Source organism: Alligator mississippiensis, chromosome 15, assembly GCF_030867095.1.
Source record: "Alligator mississippiensis isolate rAllMis1 chromosome 15, rAllMis1, whole genome shotgun sequence".
Taxonomy (NCBI): domain Eukaryota; kingdom Metazoa; phylum Chordata; order Crocodylia; family Alligatoridae; genus Alligator; species Alligator mississippiensis.
The window spans coordinates 19768052-19786701 of NC_081838.1; the positions used below are offsets into that span (position 1 = coordinate 19768052).

General features: G+C 45.5%; 1 protein-coding gene across 9 annotated transcripts in view; it reads right to left on the reverse strand.

The window, feature by feature from the left end:
* Positions 1-358: 358 nt before the first annotated feature.
* The window catches only part of POGZ (pogo transposable element derived with ZNF domain), a 46302-nt gene continuing 28010 nt past the window's right edge, over positions 359-18650 (reverse strand). For 7 of the 9 annotated variants that reach the window (XM_059718091.1, XM_059718089.1, XM_059718093.1 and 4 more), the window contains 16 exons: positions 17057-17232; positions 15650-15758; positions 14868-15161; positions 13652-13846; positions 12687-12796; positions 11957-12291; positions 10264-10418; positions 9058-9158; positions 7951-8097; positions 7178-7312; positions 6626-6798; positions 5762-5902; positions 4888-4947; positions 4050-4162; positions 3319-3343; positions 359-3203 (listed from right to left, as the gene is read on the reverse strand). In XM_059718091.1, the coding sequence (XP_059574074.1) occupies positions 1634-3203; positions 3319-3343; positions 4050-4162; positions 4888-4947; positions 5762-5902; positions 6626-6798; positions 7178-7312; positions 7951-8097; positions 9058-9158; positions 10264-10418; positions 11957-12291; positions 12687-12796; positions 13652-13846; positions 14868-15161; positions 15650-15758; positions 17057-17232 (3839 nt within the window). In that variant the 3' untranslated portion in view covers positions 359-1633. The remainder of the gene's footprint in view (positions 3204-3318; positions 3344-4049; positions 4163-4887; positions 4948-5761; positions 5903-6625; positions 6799-7177; positions 7313-7950; positions 8098-9057; positions 9159-10263; positions 10419-11956; positions 12292-12686; positions 12797-13651; positions 13847-14867; positions 15162-15649; positions 15759-17056; positions 17233-18650) is intronic. The other 2 variants (XM_059718090.1, XM_059718092.1) reach the window with 2 other exon arrangements.

The following is an 18650-nucleotide window of genomic DNA, read 5'->3' on the forward strand; positions in this document are numbered from 1 at the left end:
GGACAGCAGACTGTTCCAGGGAACCCAAACCCGCTTACAGGGAATGAGTGGCAACGAGGGGGCCTCCAAGGGGAGGCAGCAGGCTCTCTCACCCCACAGATGGATGACATGTAAACACATTTAAATTACTATCCCATCTCTGGGCTTTCCCAGGCCACACACAGCTATTGGGAATCCCTTCGCAAGCGGTAGAGGGCGTGCAAACGAACCCCAGCAGGCCGTCTGGCTTCCCCAACAGCGCTGCGCCCCGCACGGGAAGCAGAGGAGCTGGGGAGTTGCATGTAGCACAATCCGCAGCTTTACAGTCATATTCACAAGAGTTAAATACTTCTCCGTAATAAAAACGCATGTTTATAAATCCATTTCCCTGGTTTTATTAAATGTTCCACTTATGTACAGTTTAAAGATGAACCATTTACAGGTCTGCACACGCTGCCTCCTGCTTTCCTTGGGTGCTAGGGAAAGGTCTCAGAAACCTCTACGGAAACAGAAGGGAGCAGGTGCCTCTGATTTCGGTATGTCAAAATGCTTCTGGCTGATACCATAATACATACAATTAAAAAACCCTCAAACATGCAAATTGTAGAAAAATTTAAGCTGGCAGTGAAAAATAAAAACAAACGTCTTCCTTTTGTGCACGTCACAGTTTGTTTCATTAAATCAGATTTCTAATCCTAAGGAACGTAGTGTCAGATGCCACTGGTTAAAGCAGGTTTATCAACTACTAGGAGTTTAAAAAGGTCAACGTTTAATGGTCCATACAGTTTTTAGCTCCCATCTATTGTACAGGAAGATCAAGACAGGCTTGATCTTCCTCTTCCATCATGTACCCTCTGTCAGTAATTCTTTGGAGTGAGGTGGATGCCAGACAGTTCCCTGGTGGAGGAACGAAGCCGTCACACTCGGGGTCCCCCCGTTGTCAGAAAGTCAGCTTAGAAATAGGAGGCTGGTCTTAGCACTGCACCTCAACTCCCAAACTGTGGATCTCAGTTCAACCCCAGTTTAAATACTAATGGCTCCTAGGAACCGCGGCTGGCATTGAACAGGCAGCATTCTATCGCTTGTGTTTTAACCCCCTGTGTCAAGACTCACAAGCAAAATAATTGTTTGTTTTTTTAAAAAAAAGAAAAATCCCAAATCTTAATGGCCGATTATAGAAGTTTTCACACATTAAAGCAATAATTCATATCTAAAGTTACCACAGAAACCTAAATCTCTGGGTCAAGTGTTAAAAAAAATCTGTGTTAAGACAACCAAAAAATTTATATACTGGTTCATTAGCTACATATTTTTTTTTCCTTTCTTTAGAAATGGTCACATTGACGATGTATAATTCAAAACATTTCTGCACAATAAAACAGAAAACTATGATACAGTGAGGTAAAGAAAACGCAAAAATATTCACCCACAATATATCTTCAGAAAATACCAACACAGTGATTTTTCTTTTTCTTTAAAAAAAAAGAAAAGAAAAAAAAAAAAGCACAAAACTTATAAATGAACAGCATAAATGGCTATTAATCTGATCGCCTATGAATTTCCTAAGCCCACGAATCCACAGGGAAGTGTAATGGTCTCATCCAACATTTAGTTAAAAATAACCCTTTCTGGATCATGATTCTCAGATCAGTGCTCACATTTCCATCAGATCCAACTCGGCGTCCTCAAAGCCGTAGAAGGACTCAGTCTCGCTTTCCCCTTCGAACAGCTGGTGGAGGATCTCTGGGTCGGCAGACTCCTCGGCCTGAGCCCTATCCTGGAAGTTGGCGTCTTCGTCCTGCGGCTCGTTGTTCAGCTTCAGCTGCTCCTCCAGTGAGGCAATCAGCTCCTCCTGCATGTCGGCGTTGCGCGTGGGGGAGTTAGCTGTGCCGTCGGGGCCGGGCAGCACGCTGGCCACCAGGAAGGATTGCTGCACCAGTTCAGGGCAGTCGCTAATGACCTCCAGCACCTCTGCCAGCCAGCACAGAACCAGCTGGAGGAGAATGTCCGAGTCGCAGGTGGAGTCTGCCATCTCCTTGGCTTGCTCTTTCCACTTTTTATGCAAGAAGTTTTTCACAGTCCTTTTTATGCAAACATCCAGGGGTTGGATTTTGGAGCTGCAGCCAGCGGGGACCACAGCAGGCAGAGTGCTGGAGGCGCTCAGCAGGGAAAGGACTTCCTCGGAGAGGTGTGTTCGGTGGCAATCCAGCACCAGCATGCCCTTGCTGTTCTGGCACTCTGTGTGTTTCTGCCACACTCTGGTTGACCACAACTCCATGATTTCGTCATCGCTGTATCCATTCTCCTTGGCTTCCAAGATAATGGACTCCGGCACATTGGCGGGCTGATTCACATGCCCCCGGAAGAACACCAGTGTGGGCAGCACGCTCCCGTCAGCCAAGATAGTGAGGACAACATCGCACCAGGGCTCTCCAGTCCCCACGGTCTGCAAAGCGTTTTCCTTGCGGTCATCGCTGCTCAGTACCTCCACATCGAGGAAGAGGGAGATCTCATCGATGGCTGCGATCATGGAAAGCGGGAGGTCCTGGGTGTGGATCTGCCGCTGCACGAACTCAATGAAGCAGCTGGCGTTTTCCTCCACGTCTTTGGGGAGAGGGTGTGCCACGGCCCGGCGGGTGTGCGTGCTGAGGTTGTGCCGCAGCATGAACCTCACTGCCCACTCGTAGGAGATCTTGAAGCCCCCTTCAAGGGACCGCCCAATCTTGGTGGCCTTCTGGAAGAGAGTCTCCTCATTGATGGGCAGCTGCTGCTCTCGCTGTGTGAGGACCCATTCTGCCAGCTTCTCCTCTGCCTCCAAGCTGAGGTACTTGCCCTCGGACAAGGAGGCCAAGTTCTCTTCTTGGAAGGCCTGGAACCTCCGCAGCCAGCGCTTGATGCGGCGCTGCGGGTTGCGGAAGTGCTCGGCTGCCTGTTCCGTGTTGCAGCACAAAGCAAACAGTACGACTCGGAGCTTTTTCACGGAGAGCTGCTCCTTTTTGCTCACTGGTTCTGGCTCCTTTGCTGGCTGCTCATCCTCCTGATCATCAATATTTAAGCACTCTCCCTCCTGACTGACCACAGGTGTGTTGCATGCCACTGGCGCTGCTTCAGACTCCAGCTCATCCTTCTCAGGTAACGGAGGCTTTGTTTTCACAGTAGCAACTTTAGTTGGGGAATAGGTGGGGCATGTATTCTTCGGGCTTTTGTCCTGGGGCTGGCTGTGCCTGAGAGAAATGGAATAAAATCTTCTCAAAGCAAGAAAAAAAACATGGGGGGGGGGAGGAGGAGGAGGAGGGACTTGAATGGTTTATGGCAGGTGAGAGATGGCAAAGTGCTTACCTGGCATGTGAAAGCCAAGTCGGCCCTGCTGGACAAAACACTGGGGTTAGCAAACAGGAAGTGGAGTCAGCATGCACAGAGAAAAAGGCATTTTCTAATCTCGTACAGCCCACATGATCTCGCAAAATCTCAAGGTGCGGTGCAAACACATATCGCACATGCCCGCACTCATTCAAACTCACATACGGTTCTTCTGACACTGAAAGGCAGCCAGCCGCCTCTGGCTGGAACACAGCAGCTGTTTACAATGCACAGCAATGTTAGACAAACAGCCAAGAGAAGAAGAGAAACACTGGGTCCATGTGAAGTCACAGGATGACATCAGCAAGGCTGAGGAAAGTCAGCTAGGCTGGGCTTTCCCAAATCGCTGTGGGCAGCATCCCTACTTCTGCTTAAGGTGACAGCTGTGACAAGTGCCAGGATGTTGATTTCCAATCCTATGCAGACTGCAACTTCTACAGCTGCACAAAGCCTCGGGGTGCTCCTCAGCAACACCGTGCATGTAGCTACTGTCTCCAGTGTGATCTACAGCACAGCTGAGAGTGATCCAGCTGTGGCCATAGAAGGCAGCTGGGCAAAGCTGGTAAATCTGTCACCACCACAGATCTCCCTCATGATTTCCACAGAAGCCACACATGGTGCTACGTCTGGGAGGCATTCAGTGTGTTGTCCCTGAATTAGTATCACACCACCAAGGACTGGGATGTTTCTGCTCCAACTCACAATCTTACCTCTGAAAATAATGTTACTGAACTCATGGGAGGGATTGAAGACCAGATGCTTGGCCATCGCATCGCCTTCAGATGTTAGAAATAGGCAGGAGGAGCAGGCCAGTTTTACACCACTACAAGCAGGAAGAGAAGTGTGTGATTAACAGCTCCATTGCAAGTTGTTTCCCACAAACAATCACCATGAACTAACGGGTGAGGACCCAGGGCCAAACTCCACCCTCCTGTGCAGATGTGCCAGGCCCCCAGGTAGTCCCTGGAAGTTGCTGTGACCTGGTGTTCTGCTCTGCCTAAAATGTTTTCCCTGTACTGACTAAGACAAATTGGTAGGGGTCTTTTAACTCACAGTGAGACAAAGCAATTTTTATGGCTTGGTTGCAGCATGAAGAACAGATTTCGTGGGCACTTCCAGGTGGCCCTGCCCCTCACTGCTGATTGGCAGAGAGGCATATACTGTATAATAGCAAATTCACTTAGTCTACATCACTAGCAGACAGTAACTCTCAATCATGTGATCTATGGCTGCAGCGACTGTCGCATTGTCTCTGTATTGCAGTAAGCACTGGGACGTTCTAAACAGTGTATTATATGAATAATATGCTGGGGTTTTTAGGTTGATTTTGCAGGAAATCACAGCCAATGCAATATTTCCTGGCTATCATGGACAATACCGTTTTTTGCAGTTTCTGTGAAAACGGAAACCACGAATTAAGTGGACCCCTACAAACTGGACATTTCTAAGACAGTGAATAAGGAAGGCAGATGGCAGAGGGAGGAGATCAGAAAAATAATGCCTTCTGGATTCTCCAGTAACCAAGAAAGGAATCATGCTTTGCATTACCAGGCCGTGTAGTTCTTAAACAAAGCCAAGTATTTTGGACTTTTCCGGGGGACATGGTTGCTGCAAGACAAAAAAACACCCCAAAATTATTAGAGGACCAGAATTATTCTACCTAAGAGAAGACAAACATGCTCAAAAGGGCAGTACATTTGTTCTGGGAAAGCTGATTCTGTTTTAACAATGTTCTGTTATAAATTCACCCACCTTCCAATGAGTAGTTCAGGAAAGTCCCGCATTCTAGATTCAAGTGCTTGATCATTTGAAAATGCCCTGGCTTTGACTGTAATTGGGCTATACACATGCACTGTGCTCTAGGATCTGCAGGCCCATGTAAGCATAGTAAAATCCTGCTTTTACTACAAGATAAAACATCAACTACATCTTTACAGTGAATGCTATATTGAAAGCGGTGTCAGAAGCCAGGCAGCAATATATCAGCTCTGGAAGAAAAGTCAGCTGTTTGCACTGAAGAGTAACTAAGCTCACAGCTGAAGGGAGAATGTTAGTGTTTCCTGAGCTGGGAGAATTTTTATCATGATGGGCTTGAGCAACAGCACAAAACCCTGCCAGGGAAGAGAAGTGTGCTTACTCTCCCCAGGAAGAAGCTGCAGTGGGTATTTCTAAGTGAATGAAAAGCCTTTTATTGTAAAGGGTGAGAGTCCTCACACAATCTGAACTTCAGCACGCTCAGCTCCCATCCAGTTAATACTAAACAATTTTCCCATTTGCACCGGTGTATAAGAAACCCACCACCAACCTCTGGGCTGAAACATACTGGGGCAAGGACAGGGGTATATGCCCTACTGCTAGTGAATGGGAACGCAGGTGCCCCCCCCGCCCCCAACAATCCAGAACAAGTGTCCCTAGCACCTACTTGATCATGTGGTTGGCGTAAGCTCTGGAGCAGCAGGTGCTGTAGCGGCACAACGAGCAGTGAACGTAGGTAGGAAAGTGGTTGGGGAAGTCGGGGATTTCGAAGCTGCATTCCAAGCAGGTCTGTCTCCCCAGGACACTCCTGTGGACAAAAGGGGACATTCCTGTCAGTGCCTGGACAGCAAGCTCAGGGAGGGACAGAACTCAGCAGCAGATAGTGGAGACAGTCACTGACAAGTGCAAACTGGTAGAAGAATTTGCAGTCAAAATCATCAGCTTTGCCCTATGACTACCTCCCTAGCTACTCAGCCTGCCTCACTGCCAGGCTTTTGCTCCCAGTTGGGACAGTCTGGCTAGGAGTCCCTCTCCGAGGCCTGACACTCAAATGCAATAGGCTCCTCTCTCCTTGGAAATGAAGATCCCATTAGGAATCAGACACACAGATTTGCTGTGGAGGCAGAAATTAGCAGCTCCAGCCATACACTGGAGTTACTGCTGTGTTGACAAGGAGGGTTTAACAAGGGAAGAAGTAGTCTTGGTAGCTGGTTCACATTGCTCCTACTCCAGCAGCAGGGAAGAGGCTTTATTACCCAGCTCTAGTGTTTGGCCATGATGGGATCCAAAGAGCCCCCAAGGAGGGGTCAGAGGTATGGGGAGGATCACCTGGGCTCTGTTTTCTCAGCATTTGCCTTAATCCTTGTCTGGGAAGCCAGATTCTCTTGGTAGGAGGCCTCTACCTGGCAGTGACAAACCAAAACTACCCAAGTGCCAAGGAGTGGCTCTGCCACTAGCAGTGGCCTAACAAAAAACTGACTGCATTTCCTTCCACCACCTTTTAGTTTGAAACTTAGCCAAAAGTTCTGACATTTTCTTGACTGCTCTCTTCTGGATGTTCCTCTGGACAGGTGGACACAGGAAGATGGGCTGCGGGTCCGTAGAAGATGCCAACGGAGTGGCTTCCTGCACAGTGCCCTGTGGCATGTCATTTGAAGATACTGGCACTGTCCGTGGCTGTCCTCTAGATGCCCTGATTGTAACCTGCAAAGGACAGGCAAAGGCCACATCGTAAGACCCTTGGTGCCTACTAATCTCTGCTTTTCCTGCTCATCTCTTCTATAGTGCACCCCACCCGTAGAATTCAAGGGTTACAAGCGACCTCTGGGCCATCTAGTCCAACCCTCCACAAGAATGCAGGGCAAGGTGTTCCTATACTACGACCAGATAAAAGCATGTCAAGTGAATGGAGGGGATAGGAGAAATCTTTCTGTTCAGATAAATGTGGACTTGAAATGCTATGTATCCTTCAAACACATTTTTTATTGCTGGCACTCTGGGTGAATGCACTGACACCGAGTCTGCAGAGGTGTTCCAGGAGAAAGGGAGAGAAGGGCAGCTGCTGTCTACATGGATCCCTTACCTTGGTTCCAGGTTTCAAGCCTTCTAACTGCTTGGGCTTCCGGAAGGTTTTGTGATGCTGTAGCTTGTGTTCGATTTTATCCTTGGCGAACAAGAATTGCAGCCGACACTTGTTGCAGTGATAGACACTCTTCTTCTAAACCAGAAGAGAATGAAATGTACTTCCCCTGGCAAACTGTCCACAGCCCATCCAGCCCCACGCTTGAGAATCCCTTTGCTGGCAGCCAATCCAGAAGGTACCAACGGCCAAAAGGGCCACTAGAAGCGAACTCTCACCCTCTAGCTGGAGAAGGGTTTAGTCCCAGCCAGTGCTAAGGCACACTGGCAGAGCAGAAGATTGAAGCAGCTTGCCCTGCTGATGCCCTGCCAGACCTTGCTCTGTGGGTAAACAAAAGGCTCACAGAGCTGTCAGCCACACATCAGTCAAAAACAATGACTTAAAAAACCCCCAAAACCTTAAGTATGTTCCAACTACTCCCACACAAAAGATGTTGCTGTTACACCAACAGATATGGACAGAGAGAACTCAAAGCTGTAGAAAAAGGCAGTGTCAGTGCTGAAATGTTTCTCAAATACAAAGTTTTGAGAAGGGCACCTAGAAGATAAAGGGCTGACACAGACCCACTACACATGCTTTGGGAATTACAGTTTGTAACAGGCAAGCAAAACACTTAAGCACCTGCTTAACCTTAAGCATGTGCTAAACTCCCGTGATAGTCACCATGAGAAAGACACACTGCCAGGATGGCAGCCTCCACTCAGCACGGGGGTTACCTGGTGCCTCATGAAATGCTGCTGGAAGGCATTGCCATTCTTGAAGACCTTAAGACAGTAAGGGCAGAGCAGGTGCCGGGTGTCCTCGTGGATCATTCGGAAATGGCTATCCACTTCAGAGTACAGCGACGACCGGTACTGACAGACCTGGGGGTGCACAAAGACATACTCTAGCAGCTGTTGTCATGTCTACCACCACAGTAGACTGGCCTGGCCTCACTGTAACATCTGAGTACCTGCTATCCCCTACCCATTTTCAATTACCAGATCAACCAGGCCTTGTTGGAAGTAAGGAGTAAGGGAGATCTAACAGTGATCAGTTGGTCAGTCTAGCTAGATTTATACGTGACAATAAGTGCAGCTTCCAAGTGCCTAGCCAGTGGCTGGCTTTTAAATGCCTCTCCAAATGTTCTCAGTCACGATACAAGACAATAAGATGAGACAAGTCACCTGCGGGCATAGTGGAAAACCTCAGTTTCCACATGAAAAGAGCTCTATACAAGGCTAAAACCAGCAATTGCACTTTTCAGAGAGACTACATGCACCTGAAATGAACAAGGACCTAAATCTGGAAAAGACTGCTCCTTCAGATGGTAAGCATATAGCAGTCAGTGAAACAATTCCCATCCCCTTTTGTTTAGCCATTCCCATAAATGAAAAGAGCACCAGTGCCAGTTCTGTACTGGGCACAGTGAAAAGGAGTTACTGCAAAGCGATGGGAGCAGACTGAAGAACAATTCACTCAGACACTTAAAAAAAACAGCTTTTAGAACTTGCTGCTTTGGTTAACACCAAGTTTGGAACAGAGAAGTTTTTTCTTCATCTCCCATTTGTGGGACAGCACTGGGGCCTTTCTGAGGAGGTGCAGAGCTGATGCAAGCATTGACAGCACAGCCTAGCCTCGCCTCACCTCCAGATGGACGGACACACAGCTTCTCTCTGTGGCAAAGTAACCAGTTTCCAGGCTCTGGGAGTGACCCACGAGGCCTTTCTCCAAGCACGGAGTCCAGTGGGACCAGGCCTATACCCAACTCCTTTGGTGAAGAATACTAGATCTCCTCTTGGACATTACAGGAGCAGAGCACTGCACTTGGAGTTATACAATACCTGACAAACATAGGGCATTTCTCCTGGCTTGTGGGTATCCTTCATGTGCTGCAGGAACATTGGCTCACTCTCAAATGCCCATTCACAAATCTTGCATTTTGCTGTTACAGGAAGGAAAAATGAAATAACAGTTAGAAAAGCTCAAGCCAGACCACAAAAGTTGTTGCAAGGGGCTTCGATATGCCATAATGTACTGTATATTCTTATATACAACATGCATCTTTCCCCAAAATCAGCCCCTCAAAATTGGGGTGTGTGCATTAAGTGGGTAAGCTGATTTTCTGCCCAAAGTTGGAAGCAACCTGGTTTGATTCCTGCTCCAGAGTGCAGCAGCTTTGTGATTACTGTTCAGGCAGCTGAGGGAGTCAATTGACTTAATGACTCATTGTTCTTCACTCTTACTGGTGTTAACCATCAATCATCTCTCCTTTTTAATGGTCTCTCCTTTTTAATAGTCTTGCTGTTCCACTAACCAAACTAACCATTCTTAGGCAATTTTTCTGTCTGCTAGCTGCTCCTGGTCTCTCAATGTGAGAGTCTCTAGCTCAGTACTTTTAGCTCTTTTCAGAATTACAGACCCACTCATGGAGACCAGTTTTCAACAGCAGCTAGTTAGTTATGCAGGAAAGGATTCCCTAATCTTCAGGAAAACTCTGTTCCTCCTCTATGCAGCCATAACTGGAAGAATCCTTTTTCTTAATTCTGACTTTCAAAAACAAGGTGTATCCTATATTTGGGTGTAATCTATGTGAAAAAAATACAGTAATCTCTTTGAAGGAAGCAGACATGTTCCTGACACTCATCTGTGAGCTGGGACATACAGTTTAAAAATATATTTATTTATCTTAGTATTTTCTAAAATACATTGTACATACCAGCTATTATTTAAATTTAAGAAAACAAATGACAGTGCCCCAACAACAGTGCAACAGCTACCTCAGATCAAAATGTCACTCCTTTAGTAGGTTTGTATCAGAACCAGAATATTATCCAGTCAAGTCTTTGCCTTCAGAATGCCCTTGGCACGGAAATCACTTTAGACAAACTGCAATGCAATTTAGCTTGAACTTCTATATGCATGTAAGAAAATGGTCATTCCAAGTAATCCCTGAGCACAGTCTGCCAGGCAGTGACAGAAGCCCTGGAATGAATGGTCTGCTTGAGACACTTGCACTGAAATCTTGAGACAGACAACCTGCCACTTACTTGTTGATTCATAGGGACTGTGAACATTCTCTAGATGGCACTGCAGCTGGAAAGGAGTAGTGAACTGTCTGTAGCAGTGCTGGCAGATGGTATGAACATCTACCTCCCCATTCTGTTGATCTAGTTCAACATGGTGTTTCATGTGATTCATAAACCTTAAGGAGGAGAGAAGAATGCATGTGAAAATAAATCCAAGCACATTCACATCAGTAGCAGTGATTCTGGAAGAAGGATGAAGGCAGCATCAACTTTTTGCTTTTGACCAGTGGTAGAGACTTTCCAAATTTATAGAAAATGAGGGTTGGAAGGGACCCCAGGAGGCCACATCTAGTCCAACCCCCTGCTCAAAGCAGAACCAGCCCCAACTACATCATCCCAGCCAAGGCTTTGTCTAGCCGGGGCTTAAACACCTCCACAGAGGGAGACTCCACCACTTCTCTAGGTAACCTGTTCCAGAGCTTTACTACCCTCCTAGTAAGAAAGGTTTCCCTAATATCTAACCTAATTATTAATCAAACTAAACACAGTGTGTGTCTAGAGTGTGTGTCCTCCCTGCTCCTCTTGCCAAAACCATAACTGGCATGATGAAAACTCTCCTAACCAGCCACCTCTTGGGGGGGGGGGGGGGGGGGCGGGGGCGGGGGCGGGCGGCAGGCAGGTAGACAGCATAATGGTGGGCATTTTGTCATAAAGGACCAAAACATCCGTTGGAGAATTTTTGGCCTTGAATGAGGGCACAGCTAGAATTCTCCATTTGCCAAGACAAAGCTTACCAGGTCATAGACAAATTCAAATACTACCTATTGTCAAGATAAGACAAGATAGAGGCTTTGTAATGTAGTCTTCTCTACAAATAGGAAATTACCTCTTCAACCCTTGGGTTGTAACTGAACTGGATAAAAGAGAGGACAATTCTTCATTAGGTTCCAGAAGTCAGCTTAATGGTGAGTAGGGGCAGATCCAAGGGGCTTGCACTGGTGCACTCACACCCTCTTTGATTCCTACTCTACTGAAAGTCTAAAACCAACTGTCTGGCATTGACAGCAGCATTTCTAGTCAGGCAGTGGTGAGGGATTCATCTGAATTTCATGGTTAATTGTAATCTACCTAATTCTGTCTAAACTCTTCATTCCTCAGGTGTTAACAACCCGCTCTTGTTTTTAATGGTCTCGATGGTTCAACCAATCAAGCCAACCTTTGTTCTGCCATTCTGCTGTCTGTTACCTGCTCCCGGTAATGAAGCTCCTATTTTACAGCTCTGCAGATTGTTTGAACTCGTTCCAATGATGTTATATTTGTTTTTGCTTCAATCTTTAACTGCATAATAGTCATAGGCCTCTAGCAAATTAATAATACTTCTAGTTTATTTTTAACTGGAGAACAATATGCATTATTTTATGTATTGATGCACCTTGCAATCTGCACCCCCCTTTTCAAAATCCTATATTTGCCTATGGTGGTAAGTGAAACTTTTTCCATCTGCATTTTCTGACACAGAATTGGGATTCTATCACTCTGAGAGATGCATCTTTGCTACTGACTCATCCTGTGACCACGCCCAAAATATTTTCCCTCTCTGGGAACTGTAGTGGTCCTGCAGACTAAAAGTAACCCAGCGTGAGTTCTGCAGACCAAAGGTGTTAGAGATACACTGCGCTGTTGACAACATGACAACACATGACATCCCTCTTACCGTATGTTGTTCTTTAGCCTCTTGGTGCAGTGTGGACACCGGAAGGACGTTGGGACCTTGGGGAAGTTCAGCAGCTGACTGACTTTGCCCCCGTCCCGGCCATAATAGAAATCATCTACTAACATGATGAGCTTGCTCTGGGATGAGTCCCCTACGTTTTCAGTTGGCTCTGGTGCTTTAGCAGGTGGGGACAGTGCAGGGATAGGCGTAGATGAGGGTGGTGAAGCAACAGCTGCAGTTTTTTCTGGAGATGGAGGCTTTGTCGACTGAATATTTGGTTCGGGTTCCAGGGATTTTCCTTTCTTGAGGAATTCAACCATATCAGGACAGCAGTACTACAGGAGAAAGAGCCATACTAATGCTTAGAGCGTATCTAGCAGAAGCTATACTACAGGTACCAAAGGGGCTGGGTCCTCACTGGATTGCACAGGCTAAGTGGGCTAGGCCTTATTAGAACTGGAATACAAGACATCCAAACACTGCCAAAGGGGTAATGTGGATTAAAGCGGGGTGCTCTTCTCTCTGTTTCAGTGCTGCTAGGTGAGATCAGAAAGGGCTTCACCAAGCTCCCGCCTACCTGGGGTTATTCACGATCTCAGTGCACAGTTTCCATTTCCCTTGCCACCTTTAGGTGTTATCTTTACCCCAACCCCTGCTCATGAAAGGGAATTTTTTGCACAAGATAACTGACAACAGTAACCCTGCAACTCATTCCAGAGCAGCGACTTACACACATGTGTCCTCTTAAAGCTTCAGTGACTCGGAACTGGGCATTGCATCTTGGGCACACTTTCCGGCCGCCATCTTGCAAGTCAAACGTGGGGATAGGAGAGGAGCTGACTGTAATCAAGAGAGACTGGTAAGGCAGGTCAGGAATCTGGTCTTGCTCTTACACTCCAATTTAAATCTGGACCTGTCTTTTGGCTCCTGTGAAAACGCGTCTTTACAAAAGTGATAATTTTAACTGCTAACAGAATTTGGGATAAAAAGAATGGAAATATGCAGATATATGCTAATATATAATAGCCCACACGACACACATACTCCCTTGTCCACCAGAAATTTGCTGTTCTCTTTGGGTTTCTCAGCAGTACTCGAATAGCATTCTTGCAGTTAAAATCACCTTCTTTCAGTGTTCTGTCCATATCTCCCTTTTCCTAGCATCACTTCAGTACTTTTCTGTCCCTACCCACAGCAAGTTCACGTTTGTGTTTGTCTTAGTGTCCAAGGACAGACAGAAGCCCAGGATCTGGATGAGTATAGAGGTGGCTTCATGCTACCTTTAGCCTCTCACTTTCCCTCCCCAAAGGTAATGCCTTATGTGGGGCAACGGCAGCACAGACTCTGCCCTTCTGCCTTTGTGGGTATTTGAAAAGAGCCCTGCATACCCTGTGGTGGTGCATAAAGAACAATTATATACAGACAATGCCTCTAATCATTTTGTGTATGGACCACTCTGTGATCAGGCACCCACATAATAAAGATAAAAGAGCCTCCAAGTAAAACTCTAGGCCAATCAAGAGACAACATTCAACAGTACAGCTGCTTGACACAAGCTTTTCCCCTCTTCCTTGAAATTGCAACATACTTTGTTAACATTTTCTGCTCCAGAAACAGAATACTTGGAAGTTCTGTAGGCTGCTGGGTTCTCAGCCACACCAAGAGGACTGAAAATATAGCTGCTATTGTTCGTACCTTTTAGTGATGATGACTCCGAAACACTGGGTCTCTGGGAACCGTGTGCTGGGCTGTTGTTAGAAACCACAAGTGGACCAGGACTCTGCCCTAGTGAAGGGACGGTATTCAGGGTATTCACCAGCTTAGCAACCTCATTGCTGTTCTCTCCAGTCACTCCAGGTCTTTTCACCGTCACAAAGCTTGCAATGCTCACTACCAAAAGGACAGAGAGTGGAGGGATGTTTAGAAATATCAGATCTAATGTACCAGGTGAACCCCTTGTTTAGCATGTCCTGTATCCTGCCTCCTGACGTATCACATCAGACTACAGGTCTACCACGTAAGACTATAAATCCACCAATTCTGGTAAACACTGGGTGCATCTACACGTTGCCATACGGCGACGTGCGTTGGTACTTCCAAAAGTACGTTGCCATAGCAGCACATTATAACTGGGGAGTGTGACAGCTACCGGTGTCGTAGCTGGCAATCACGTGTACACCCACGTGATTACTACGGCACCATAGGACAATGTGTAGACACACCCACTGGTAGCTAGTGACCAATACCTGATTCATTAGAACTGGGTCTTGAGGACTGGGGGAGGAAAGTACTTTCATGATCCCTCCAGCTAACAGCTTCCACTCAGAAACACAAGATGTATGTATAGGTAACTGATGATCCACACTCCTTTTCTAAATCCAGCCATATATTTGACACTAACTTCCTAAAGTTAATTATACTGCCTGAACCATTTGTGTCAAGAAGTATTTTAATTTGTTTGAGCTGTTTCCCATTATTTTTGAGAAATCCTTTGATTCTTGTACTATGAAGCAAGAACAAAAAAAAAAGGAAATAATTAGTATCCACTTATACCTTCCTTAATTTTACAGCTTCACCATCCAAAACATACAAATGATTAATAAAGAACATTATGCATTTTTTAGGGCTTTTTATTTGAGGATCTAAAAGCAGGCTACACACAAGAATTAGTTAGTTCTCATATGGGCAGGGAAGATATGGAAGGATTACCTCCGTTTAACAGATGGGTAAACTGAGGCAAAGAGTGGTTAAGGGACTTGCCCACAGTCATGCAGTGTGTCAGTGACAGAGCCAGGAGTAGAACCCAGGAGTTCTGGCTTCCACTCCTATGCCTGAGCCACCTGGCCACACATTTGAAGATCAAATGATAAGCAGTGTCATGGGTCCCATCACTTTCCATGGGAAGTCTTACCTAATTTGGGGTTAGTAGCTTGACTGGACTGCCCTGGCTGCTGCACAGTTAACTGTCCAAGTGTTGTTGGTTGCGTTGAAGTAGGAGTTGTGGAGGTGCTGGGAGTGGACTTACTTTGCTGTTGTGCCTGGGACTGTGGTACAGTGCTCCTGATGGTAAGCGTGGCCGGAATGACCGTAGTGAAAGTGTTGGTGGTGGGTCGGACCGGCATGGTTGTACCTGGTCTCACCTGGGCCATTTGAGAGAACACCTGAGGAACTCCAACTGCTGGTTTAACAAACTGTGTACCTGGGGCTTTGAAAAGAACACAAGATGCAGTCAGATACTAGCTCCTTTTTGACAAGTCAGAAATCTAAATTGCCTATTTTAAATGGAGATCATAGCTCTTCAACACACCAGAAAACAGTTTCCTTTTCCAAGGGTGAAATGAACACAGAAACCGACAAGGTAAAAATTCCATTTCCTACAATTTCAGGTAGTATTTTTACATAGGACTTAAATAACCTAAGAACACAAGCCCTGTTCACACTCAATGGGCTCACAGTCCCGCAAGCACTTATGCACGCATGCAATTTTATGACAGTGAGCGAGACCAATGGGATGATATGCAGCAGCAAAATGTTCAGGGCCACAGGCACTTTGGAGAATTCCAGCCTTCAGCTGCCAACGGTCATGTAGGAAAGGAAAAGGTTTCCAAATAGTATTTTTAGCTTTACATCTGACTGCTTGTACAGAAACAAAACTGTCACAACCTCATCTGTCTCAATAGATATATTCCTCACCTGGGACTAGGGTAATGGGTCTAACTGTTTGGCCTTGCTGTACGTTCAGGACAATTCCAACCTGATTCATTGTGTTTTGTACAGGCCGCACATTCCTCACAGGAAATCCCTGCATTTAAAAAGTAAGTTCATCATTAATTTATTGATCCCAACAACCTCGACACAGAGACAATCAGAGCACAATTCTCCAACCACATTTTGGTATAATCATCTGAGCAGTGTTCCCCAACTCTCTCCTTGGGGGTTTGCTAGGTAAATTTTGGCCTAGATCCTATACGTTTCAGAGTTATTTAATGAGCAACTCGGCAAACACTCCTGAGAAGCCGCAGCATGACAGAACCAGCATTTATTCAGCACAAAGTCTTTGTACTGATTTCAGTTGGGGTTGGATCCCAGGAGAAATCCAGCCACAGGGGACCCTTCCCACACACCTGTCAGAAAACGTAAAGAATTTTGACATGAGCAGCCCTAACCAGAGCAATGCCAGATGCAAACGATCACAGGGATCCAGTGAAACAAATAATATTTGTTCTTTCAAGTATTTTTATTCTCAGCATTTCAATTTTTTTTTGGAAGAGTTTAGGTTTTCTTTTTGTAAACTAAGCAGCACAGCACTGAGTAATCTGCGCAGCAAGGCTCTCAATAGAGCAGCATCATTCCTATCACCGCAGTGGGGCCACTCTGTTCCCTTCCCTTCCCGCTAGAACTGGGGTCCTGAAGTGCAATTTCTTGTTTCTACCTGTTGATATCCTCTCCTTTGGCTACCTTCCTGCTCCCTGCTAAAAATCAATGGAAATAATTTTCTACTGGCTTAACAGGTGCTATAGTCACCCTCAAAGGGGAGCGAGTTCAAGTACTTTGGGACAGAACAAAGTGAAAGCTGCAAATAATAAGACTGACCAGCAAGGAATTTTCAAATAATATGTGAATCCACTTTATTAATTTAACAGCAATTTTTTGAACAACTGCAAGAGACTAACACAGACTAGTCAAACATTTCAATGTAGCAGCTTGTTCTAGGCCTAACGTGGAAGTCCTTATTTAGGCAAAACTTCCAAAAGTCAATGGAAGTTCTGATAAAGTTAGGGGCCATAAAATGAATGAAACAAAACCACTATTTCAAATCCAACTCAGTGCAATAAGGCTTTGGCAAGCTCAGATCAATATTAAGCAGATAAATTATCCACAACACAGGGACTACTGAAAAGCAAGTCATTACTGAATACAATTGAACTCGAACAGAGGCAGATTTACAACCCGAGCTCAACGCCCAGAGTACACAAGGCAAGATTGAAACTGGCGCCTGATTTCTTAATTACTAAAACAGTTCCTCTCACAGGCACACTCAGTCTGTATGCAGCCATCCCCAAGAACCCCGGTGCATGGGTGAAAGCACACAACACTCACCTGGGTTGTAATGAAAATAGGTTGGCTGGTCACTGGCGAATTAGTAACATGGTTGGCATTCTGCATGACCTGTACAGGTCGCAATACTGGCTGGGTTACCATTGTGCCCAGACCTGAGGTTGGGTTCTGGGTAAGGATTAATGGCTGTCCACTTTGCTGAACAAGAGGGTTGCCAGCTGCAAGAAGAAAAAGAAAGCAGTTGTTGACTAAAATCCATTATTTCCTCTCCCTCCAACTTTCCATTCTGAAGAATCAATGACAAATTTTGTCCTCTACAATTAGAATTAGTTACAGTGAACACACATTTAGAAACATTATCCAGAACTCCTACCCCTCCCACATATCCTTTTAGCAATTTTAACACTTGCACTGAGATTTTCTGAGCTGCCTGAGGAAAAATGGGCATCCAAAACTTATAGGCAGTTTAAAAAAAAAAAAAAAATCTCAAAGATGGATTCCTTCTGCACCAGCACAACCTCTGAACACCTCTGTAGCATCATAAAAGGATTAGAAAAAGTTTCTTAGCTGGTGAAGCAATTTTCCAGGTATGTTAACACTGCCTGAGAAAAAAAAGCTGAGAGACAGACCCCCGCAGCAAGCCCCAGTGTGCAGGGTTGTATCAGGAGTACAACCATCCTGTAGTGCTGTAGAAATTCCAGGCAGCGCTGCCAAAAGTAGACAGAGATGCCACAACCATCATGCTGAGGGCTGTGTTGCTTCCTGGTACAACCCAAACCTGGAAGGGCACATGGCTGCCATCAAGACACAAAGCCCCTCTTCCTTTTGTATCCGGTGCCTCTTGGCACAATCCAATCTCACATGCAGCTTCAATGTAAAGAAAAATCATCAAGCATATTTGGATCGCACTAGAGTCATACTGTGTAATCAAGATCACTAAAATACCTTAAAATTCTCTGAAGTCTTTGTCCTTTGATTCAGGAACTTTTTATTAAAGCAGGGTAACACTTCATTTACCCTGCATAAAGGCTTTAAAGCAGGGGGAAATACAGTATCTTGTGTTCTTTGAATTTAATATCACACATTATATAAAATATTCCAACACAATCCCTTTGGTTTGTGAGAGTGATAATGCTGGTGTTTCCTTACTGTTGTGTCCCAACGTGCCTCCACGGCCTGTTTCTATTATAGGCATTTCTAGTAATACTCCTTACAGAGTTGCTTAACACTTTCTATTATAAAACTGTTTTCAGTTGCATGTAGTTTTGCGAAATTTTAACTGTTCAGCTGCAGCGGGCACTGCCTCTAGTTAAAGTTACCTAAGAATAAGCAACCAAAAATGGCACAATAATTTTTACAAAAATTTAACAGTTCAGACTACAGGTTTCCATGACAGATGTCTGCCTGTAACCGGAATTTTGGAAATTTCTGACATTTGAAAATTTGCAACAGAAATCTCCTTAGTCTCTGGCATGTGCCTTTAGTCATCTCAAATTGAACCAAGTTATTTGCATCTGAAAATCTCAGTTTGCGCACTCTGGAGATTTGTTAGAGGCTGGCTGCATTATTCTCCAAGAGCATGATCTATTTCCACACAGCTCCCATATGGCAACCAACGTGAGCTTGTGCCCTCCCC